The sequence below is a fragment of the Nuphar pumila genome, chromosome 5, assembly GCF_984573655.1.
Source record: "Nuphar pumila chromosome 5, dmNupPumi1.hap1.1, whole genome shotgun sequence".
In the NCBI taxonomy this organism is placed as follows: Eukaryota; Viridiplantae; Streptophyta; class Magnoliopsida; order Nymphaeales; family Nymphaeaceae; genus Nuphar; species Nuphar pumila.
Window position 1 is genome coordinate 23395553 of NC_143253.1, and position 10310 is coordinate 23405862.

Sequence of the window (10310 nt, forward strand, 5' to 3'; positions counted from 1 at the left end):
AGGATTGAAGTAACAATGTTACCGTTACCACCACCTTGTTACCGTTACTTATATATATATATATATAACTAAGGGTGTTAATGGGTCGGGTTTGGTTTGGACCCAAGTAAAACCAGACTTGGCCCTGATTTTTGGGTATGGTATCGAGTTTGGATCTTAGTCTAATTGGACTTACCATAAGAGAAACCATACCCAGATCTGATGAGAACTACATGAGCGAGACCCAGGCCATACCCATACCAGGTAAAACCATAATTTTCATCATTTTTACATTGAAAAATTAAGAGTCTTAATAGGAACTCGGGTCGGGTCTGGGTCTGATATAAAATTTCACAAACTATACTCAGATCCATGTATTAATCAGACCTTCGAGCCTGAACTCGGGTCTTAATCGGGTTTTCTTATTTATCATCATACCTAGACTAGGGTTTGGTTCCGGTACCGGTTGACACCCCTACCTGTAATCCATTATTGGTGTTGGGCCGTGGATGTAGGTGCACATCAGTATCGAACCACCTAAATTTTTGCTTTTCTGTGTTTGGCGTGTTCTGTTTTACATTAAAGCGACTCGGTTCTCGGTGAGGTTTTATTTTGTCATAAAAAATGAGGTGTAGAGAAGTATGTACTCAAAGCCAAAGGTGACAAAAGTTTGGGAGTTAGTTGAAATATATAAAAAGTGGGTATATTAATTGTGAAAGAATTTGGTGGGTATGCCCTTATTTCTTCCGAGAGAGTTACAGCGTCCGTCCTGCGGTTACCATTCTTTTTGAGAGAGAGAGAGAGAATGTACGGATTCACGAGCGTGGGAAAAGGGGATATCGAGGCCGGGACACTCTACCCGGGGCTGGGCTACGGCGAGAACGAGCTCAGATGGGGCTTCATCCGCAAGGTCTACGGCATCCTCGCCACCCAGATCGTCCTCACCACGGTAGTCTCGGCAGTGGTCGTTCTGCACCCACCCATCAATGACACCCTCAAGAACAGCCCCGGTTTGGCCCTGGGGCTGTCGATCATACCGTTGATTTGTGAGTTCTTCGAGTTTTGACGCGTACCCATCTATTGATTTTGTGTGTGTTGTTTTGCTTTTCTTCTTTTACGCGTAAAGTAATCGGGGCTTGTTTTTAGGTGGAAAGATGTTCTTTTGATTTTGACTTGATGATGTTGGGGATCGTTGTTTCTGTCGATTCGGCCTTAATTGGTCGTTTGATTTTGTGTATACCCATAAATTGTTTTGCGTTTTTTTTGTCATTGAATCTGAGTTTTGATTTCGTTTTTGTTTGTTTTATGTGTTCTTGTTAGGTAGAGAAGAAGATGTGCATTATGTGCATGTTACCATTTGACATTGGATTTTGGAGTCTTTTATTTTGTTACATTCTGGTGCTTTGATTGGTAAATTTTGGCTATATGGAAGATTGTTGTTGTCGTGGCATGATTAGAATTCTGATTATCTGATTTTTGCTACATATCCATTAATTGGTTTTGCTAATTGATGGTAAAAGATCAGGTTTCTTTAGAGAGTCTAGGTGATAAATGCAATGGTCTGACCATTCTCATTTTCATTCATAATCAGTTTGTTCCTCAAATCTGCTGCAAGATGCTATTTGTTTAGGCAGGTATTCTCATAAGGGCTGATGGTCTATGTCTATGGCTGGTTTTGGATGATATCCTGCAAGAGGCAGGATGTTGGTTTGCAGTACATCGAATGATATTCAAATTATTGAGCCAGATTATCGTCCATCATTTATTGTTTCAAATTAGGCAGAAGTCTTCATTGATTTTCAAACGGATCCATGGCTTCATTTCGTGGAATGGAACTTAATGACTAATTCAGATGTGGGTGGGTGGTGGGAGGGTTAAGATGATGGCGCTTGGAATATTGTGGCCTTTAACAAGAACCTTATCACGAAATGTTTTTTCGGTGAATTTTCTAACATTACCTATTTCAGAGTGGTTTAAGCTAACAATAGATTGATTGGTTCTGTTGCTACATAGAGTAGGAAATTCTACTCCTTGAATGGTTTGCAAATTTGGGAAGGATGATATTGGCCATTTTGCTTTTAAAGATCATTTCAAGATCTAGTTGATCAGTGGTGGGAACCTCAGGTTTTGGGGGGAGATCATGTTAATGGCTTGCAGCTGGGAAGGGTTTCATTGTGTCAGTTGTGGATAAGTATCTGAGATGTACAGTAGCTAGTTGTTGATTTTTTCTTTGTTTCCTTCTTCCTCTTCAAATGGTGTTTAGAATGTGAGGTTTAAGAGGAATTTAGGAATGATACGTTGTCAAAATATGTTTTTTTTTAAATTTTGTCGTGGTTGGTAATTGCATTATGCATAGAGGAGGCAAGATCTTTCCTGTGTGAATTGGAGGGACAAGGATCCATCTATTTTAGCTTTTGAAATAGTGCTGCATTTTTCAATAATCCTTTCTTGCAGTGTTGTAACTGTTCATGCTCTTCGGGTTTTCAAATGTTTGGCGTCTTACAACCATCCTGTAACTGGTGATTGATGCAAAAGAGGTGTTCTCATGGTGACAATGTAGTCTTTGTGGAGGGGTTTTCAATGTTAAAATGTTTTTTTTAAGTCAATCTTGTTTCCAATTGTATGTTGCAGTTGCTTCAACTCTAGTTAGTTTACAAGTGCATATTAGGGAATTCATTATCGACTTGGAATTCTTGGTCTTGGCAATAGATTTACATACTCATGAAACAGTGAACTATTCCTTGTTGTGGATTATAGTTGTGTACATGAATCATCAATCCTTAAGACACATTTTCATCTGGATAGGGAATTACACAGGTTAGATTTAAGCCTGTCAGAGCCTGGTATAGCATGCAGAGCACATGAGGAACCCAAAGGGTTATAGGATTAGCGGCCATCTGGCCATGTTGGACTGCAATTATTGCCTTAGAAGACACAACTACAAATGTGACTGAAAAAACAGCAACATATTTGCATATATTGAGGGAAGAAAAGCTTATTTGTAGAATCATAGTCTGTTGTGCAATTGTGTTCCTGAGAATTTGAGAAATTGTTTTTTTCAAGGATGCTGTTAAACTATCATTTTAATCAATTCCTCATGTTTTCAAATTGCTTTTCATTATTGTTGTCTCTTTCTTTGTCTTTTTGAGTTCTTTCTAAGGAGGTAATAGCTACTTTTGGAAAACAATTGTGCTTAATTATGAATGGTACTATTTTAATTGCATTTGAAACTGAAATACATGCAAAATGCATTCTTTGCTCATTGAATTAAAGTTAGAAAAGCAAGCCAGAATGTTATTTTGAAAGAAAACTCAGATAACAAAAACAATACTCAATTTCAACACTTCTTTTCGAAAAAACCATGCCCTTTATATATATATATATGTATGTGTGTGTGTGATAGTTTTTAGAGTGGGAATTAGAATTGGAAAGCAGTATGAGAATTGGAATCAAGAAGTCATCATTTCAATTTTTTGGAGGATTAAGAACACGGGAAGCAAGTAGGAACTAGGAAGCAATATGGTGAATCATTTAGGAAGCACATGTAAAGTTTCATGGACATAAGAATCAAGTTTATTGAGGGAATCATGATTTTCTGGACATAAGAATTGGAATTCCCGGACATGAGATTCAAGTTTACCATCTCATGAAAATTGTAATTCTTGGGGGAATTCAGATTCCCTGTGATAGGAATCGGGTTTCCCATGTCTAGGAAGCATGATTCCCATGTTGCTTAAGCGATTAAGGTAACTAACTAACTAACTATATATTGTAATGGGTACGTGCTAAATGAAATATGCTAAATGAAACATGGTAAATGAGCTTTTCAGGGTTTTTTCATTTTATTTTTAAATTCTGACTGTACAGATGTGATCTATGTACTTTATTTTATAGGGATCAGCTCTTGAAGTGTCTGATTCTGACACATGGGTGGGTTTTTATAACGTTCGAAAAATCAACGGTCCAAAATCTTTGTAAATTTTCGAGGCTCCAAATATCACTTTTTTCATCAAAAATACGTGATCCAGGTGTCGTAAATCGACCATTCCCAACACATTTATGGGATCATAACTGCAAAAAAAAAACACTGGAAGAGCAGAAGAACCCATTTAGCACGTTTCATTTAGCACATACCCATTTCTCTCTCTCTCTCTCTCTCTCTCTCTCTCTCTCTCTCTCTCTCTCTCTCTCTCTCTCTCTCTATATATATATATATATATATATATATATATATATATATATATATATATATATATATATATGGTTGACGTTTGGTGCTATTGAAGGCAGGGAACTATTGAGCTGGAAATCATAGGTTCAAGCTTTATTGGCTCAATCTGACCACATAGTTGTGTTCAGCATGGTTTGTTTGTTAAGGACCACATCTCGGATTGTGCTATTTCAATCTAAAAATATGATTTTTGAGTCGTGAAATTTTAGTGCATTATGGGTCGTTGATTTCTAAAGCCCTCAAAAAACCTGCTTATGTGTCACAATCACATGATTCAAAACTCATTTTCTACCAAACAAACCCTGCCTATCACATCCATATGTTCTGATCTACAAAAAACCTAAAAATGATCAAAAGAAGGTGATTTATATTTTATACTCAATAGTTTCATGCCTCACACACACACACACACACACACACACACACACACACACACACACACACACACACATATATATATATATATATATATATATATATATATATATAGAGAGAGAGAGAGAGAGAGAGAGAGAGAGAGAGAGAGTAGGTGGTAGCTGCCTACCACTTTTCTGGCATGCCACGAGTGAACAGGCCTTTTCGGGTTGTTTTTCACAAATCTGACCCTGTAGATGTGTTCGGCATGGTCGTTTTGCTAGGAAATGACACTTGGATATTGTTTTTTAAGCCTTGAATATTATGAAAATTTTAGATTGTCGATTTCTAAATCTTATAAAAACCTACCTGTGTGTTGGAATCAGACAATTCGAGAGTCCATTGCTATAAATCAAGCATGTAGAACACATCTTTATCGTCAGATTTAAGAAAAACATAGAAAAAAACATTCAAAAGTCTGGTAGGCTAGAAAAGTGGTAGGCGACACCACTTTTCCTATATATATATATATATACATATGTTTTCTAGCGTGATGCGATTCTATAAAGAATGAGGGCAGCTAGGAATGAAATTTTTTTATTTTGTGTGGATAAAAGATCCTATGTTATGGTATTCAATTCTTGATGATGGATTGATTTGATAGGTAAGATATTGTTATTCAAACCTTGGCACCAGCCCAAAAAGGTCAAAGTTGAATAAAAACTATCTATTAAGATGAAGCAAATTCAATAAAGAAACAACTGTTGCAATAGTGAAGCGTCCGAAAACTGCAGTCTTTACCAATATGAAATATCAATAATTGAAATAATGGAGCCTATGGTTATTCGGACAAGGAATGAACTCCATAGAATTCATAACAGTTTCAAGGAAACCTGAACTCCCCCCCCCCCCTCCCCCCCCCCCCCCCCCCCCCAGTTCAGAACATAGGTCCAGTTCTTCACTTTGTTGTGTTGCTATATAATACCGAGTTGCTTAGGAAAAGTCGAATTAGCAAGATATATTGTCTTCCTTGTCTTAAAGTTGACTCATTCATCACATCAGAAATCATTATTTTTGTGGTTTCTGGATTTCTAAATTATTATCTCTGATCCTGACGTTGATAATCTTTGACTCTGCCAAATTCAGAAGTTATATTCAATTCATAACTGGAATTTAGTTGCGAGGGGGATGGAGTAGTGGAGTTGGGCCTTGGCCTCAGACAGGCAGTCAAGGTTTGATTCCCAGGGGTGTCACCTGCTTGCTCAAAGCCGATCCCCAGCATAGGCCCTGGGGGCAAGGGTCCTAGCCTCAAAGTTTTACGCCTCTAGGATGATGACCGTAGGTATAGCAAGCTAAGCCAGCATGACCAGGTCTTCAATCCTGGATGCGGTTTCTTCGAATAATAATAGAAAAAAATTCATAGCCGAAATTCTTATCACAAAAGCTCCTTAAGATTTTCTATCGTTTGGCCTGACTCTGTCTCCAAGGTTCTGAGGATCTTTCCTTCTCTAATCTTGCTCTCTTGCTCTCTTTGGAGTTCCATACCATGCCTCAGCTTCATCTGTGTTTCTTAATTTAAGAGATAAAGTTGCATCAACCCCCATCTGACTTAGGAGGTGGGTTGCCAGTGCAAACTCATGGATCTACTTAACATATGGACATAAATGATGCCACATATTCCTTTTTATTATATGGATAAACAGAAGAAATCTTCTGTTTCTAGGCTTTATTATTATGCAACAAACAAATCCTAGTACTCACTCATTCCTGTAGCAAAACTAGCTTTTCACTTGTTTTGATATGTAAATTACTCTCTTTATAAATATATGTGTCTGCATGTGGGATGCAGTTCTTTATAATTGTTTCGATGTTTTTGTACAGATTTCTAGGAGTTTAATTAATAAATAATAAGGTAGAATGTTATTCATGTTAAATCTACCAACCTACAGAAATTCAAATATCTAACGAACAATTAGTTTTTGGGCCATGACCTGATTAACATTCAAGAGGTTAAACTTTTGCTTTTAGTGTACTGAGGGTATGCTGGGTCTTTCATATATTCTTCTTTAAATACTTCCATACATTGCTGAGCCATGTCTGACTTTATATGCAGTGATGTTGCCTATGTACATTTACCAGCAGAAGCATCCATTGAATCTTATATTTCTTGGCCTGTTCACTGTCTTTTTGAGCCTCTCAGTCGGTGTGGCCTGTGCCAATACACAAGGTATGTTTTCTCTCCTTTAATGCACACACACACAGGGTATGGATTCAAGTTTTTGTGCCAATCTCTTGGTGTAATGCTTTGGGGATCTATGAGCGTATGAAGATGGCCAACGTTGACATTTGCAGGTGAAATTGTATTGGAAGCACTTGTTTTAACTTCTGCTGTGGTTTCTTCCTTGACTGGCTATACTTTCTGGGCTTCAAGGAAGGGCAAGGACTTCAGCTACCTTGGGCCAATACTGTTTGCTGGTCTTGTACTCCTAATTGTGACAGGTTTCATCCAGGTCAAGTTTCATATCACTAGCTGCATGATATTTCAGCATTTTACTATTTTCTGCCATATTCTCTTCGTGTTCAGTTTTTCCCCTCCCAACTGAGTTTCTGATGTTAGTATTCTTTTGCCCTTTTGTTTTGCATATTGGTTGATTTATGTGATATTTGACTGTGATTTTTGTAACAAAATGGGTCCAAATTTATTGCCTTCTTGCTTCACCTGTGGCTGATGACAGCTTGGTAGGTAGTAGTGCTTTCTGCTAAATGAAGAGTTTGTGTCCATATCAAACTCCAAAGTCCCTATACTCAAGTTAGATATGTGCAGCTTTTGTTGTTGTCTCATACTTAATGAGCATGTATCTTAGGAAAATTGCATGTGTCATATCATAGGTCTCATTTCACAAGATGAGGCAGAGGTTTTTCAGCCTGTTGCTGCCTAATCCCAGCCTCAACAAAGGTTGAGATTTCTTGTTGTACCCCATAATGAAGGAAGAATTATGCACTACACTTTGCAAGTTGTGTTGAAAAGTACACAATTGTTTATATCCAAAGATTTGAGCAAGAAATAACTAAAGCACCTAATATCCAACAATCCTGAAAAGTGAACTATAAATTTTGTAAGTTAGCAAACTACAGTTTCCAAGTCTAACATACATATTTGTTCTAATGCTATTAGCGACTAATGAATAAGAAACAAGGAATTCTGTCATCAAAGGTAACTCTTTCTCTCATACACATGCATGCACCACACTTGCACAGATGCAAGCGTGCAAGCACTTGCGTGTGCACTGCACACAAACATATGTGACAAAAATGGATGAATAGATCAAGAATTTTAGTTTACTAATCCTAAACCTGTTGAGTGTTATCTGGTTTACCCCTCTCTCTCTCTCTCTCTCTCTCTCTCTGAGTGTTATCTGCTTTACCTCTCTACCTCTCTGATTTTGTTTCATGGAGCAGGCATTCTTCCCCCTTGGGTCGGCTTCAGTTGCAGTCTATGGTGGCCTTGGTGCTCTAATCTTCTCTGCCTACATTGTCTACGACACTGACAACTTGATCAAGCGATTCAACTATGATGAGTACATATGGGCATCCGTTGTCCTCTACCTTGACATCCTCAACCTGTTCATCTCACTGCTACAGATTCTGAGGGGCATTCAATCGGATAGTTAGATTTAGGAATCTCATGTACAGGGACGACCTTCATAAAATGATTTAAGCTCTATTATCATATTGTTCATAGTGTGTGATTAGAAGTCTTCAACTACGACACTTGGGGAGTTCTTTTATGACATATACTTGAAACGAATCCTGTTAGCACTGTTGGTGCTATGTTTGCTTAAGTGGGTCTTTTTGCTGTATTGGAGCCTGATTGTTATTGCAGGCCCTCTTTGCCATGAGTAGACGAATTGGTTGATTCCAAGTTTAATCATCTCTTGATTGGAATTAGGTGGGGTCCTGCCTGCCTAAGTGCCTGGGCTGGTCTAAGTGGGTCCCACATATTGCTGTGCAAGATAGGTAAGGATTTTAACAGTTTGTATTTGGGTTGGATGTGGCCAATACTAGGTCAGATGGAGGCGATGTTGGCTAAACAGATCCAAATATGAATTCGGATTTGGATGGTGAAAAACTCATAGTAGGTACACTGTTTTATCCATCAAATAAGGATATTCTTTGTATTCAGTAGCAAAAAAACAAAACCGTATCTGCTTCCAATTATAGTCTGATGTGGTTTTGGCTTAACAAATGCAACTAAACGGAGTTGAATTCGGTTGGATATTGGAAAAAATCTGATCCATTGGCATCCCTAGAGATAGCGCTGGTAAATGAGCCAATTGAACTGAACTTGCCTTGTTCAAGCTTGGTTTCTTTTGCTTTATACGAGCTTGTGCTGATTTTTACCCTACGTCGAGCTTGAGCCTAACTGATTCATTGCTGATCTGAAAAAATATTTATATATTCTTAATGGAAAATGGCATGATTTAAAAAATGCTTCATAATTTGTTGAAATCCTCTCCATGTCTAAAATTTTGATTTCTAACTTTTTTATGATATTTTTACCCTTAGAAGTGAACATGTTGATGTTCATGTGATAGATAAATATGTTGTACGAAGCTCTAAAATATCAATAACAAGGAGATTCACATAAACATTTCACGAACTTGATGAAATTTACATAAAAGAATCTGCGAACTTGACTAAGTTGAATCTCAACAAAGGAAATTCGTATATCAAATGTGCACATCTTCTGAGGTTTGCAAGCCCTATGTGAACATTTTAGAATTTAAAAGTTCTAGCTCGGTAGGTTTGCTTTATACATTTGTGATAATCCTGACATTCACACAGACATCATGCGAACCTCTTTTAACTAAAAACTCACTTAAAATAAGGGTGTACGACTGCAAATGTTTGTATGACATTCACAAATATGTGTTGTGAACCTCTTCACTTTCGCATTACATATTTGCGAACATCACGACCTTCACTCAGATACCATGTGAACCTCCTTTAACTAAAAACTCGAATAAAGTATGTGCGTACATCCACAAATATGTGTCATAACTTTCGCAAACATGTGTTGCAAACCGCCTTACCTTCACATGTTTACTGACTTATTGCAGGTTCATGTTACACATTTGTGGTCGTCCTAACCTTCATGCACATAACTAACGTGTGAACCACCTATAACTAAAATTTCATAATGCAAGGACGTACATCTTCAAAAGTCATACATTCACAAAAGTCTCACATTCCCAAGTGTTATATGCAGGACCCTTGTTAATACAAAATAAATATAATTAATATGTGAATATCCTTACCTCTACGTGCAAATGTTCTCCACAAATTTGTGAATGTACGCCTGACGTTCGCTAGAAGACTCTCAAACATCTGTTGTATATGCATAACTTCTGACCTTAGTTGAGGACATTTCGAACATTCACATATTCAACATGAGATTCACAAATATTTTTATGTTGTTTATGTGAATCTCCTATACCAGCACATAATGTTTGTCAACCTTAGTATGAGCATTAAATGTGACACTTTATATGTAGCAATGCATCGTTTTGCATGAGGACCATTTTTTTATAAAATTAGGGTTCTTAGCGAGGGTTTTGTTGTTCCTAACTTGTGTGGTCCCCAATTTTTTTTCCCAACAAGTTTTTTTAGCGAGGTACCATTTTTTTTGTGTTTTCTCCATCACAAAGCTGCACATCATCGACAATGAGATATTTCGGTAAGCACA

The 10310-nt window shown here is 37.4% G+C and overlaps 1 protein-coding gene across 1 annotated transcript; it reads left to right on the plus strand.

Moving 5' to 3' along the window:
* Positions 1–747: 747 nt before the first annotated feature.
* On the plus strand, positions 748–8492 carry LOC149837118 (BI1-like protein). Its single transcript, XM_090005830.1, has 4 exons — positions 748–1025; positions 6678–6791; positions 6917–7074; positions 8024–8492. Exons 1-4 carry the CDS (start codon positions 785–787, stop codon positions 8234–8236), a joined length of 726 nt encoding a protein of 241 aa, XP_089861956.1. The 5' UTR covers positions 748–784; the 3' UTR covers positions 8237–8492.
* Positions 8493–10310: the final 1818 nt, after the last annotated feature.

Coding starts and splice junctions, on each gene's coding strand:
- LOC149837118 (XM_090005830.1), top strand. CDS start 785: ATGTACGGATTCACGAGCGTGGGAAAAGGGGATATCGAGGCCGGGACA. Junction 1,026..6,677: donor GTCGATCATACCGTTGATTT/GTGAGTTCTTCG, acceptor CTTTATATGCAG/TGATGTTGCCTATGTACATT. Junction 7,075..8,023: donor TTGTGACAGGTTTCATCCAG/GTCAAGTTTCAT, acceptor TTCATGGAGCAG/GCATTCTTCCCCCTTGGGTC.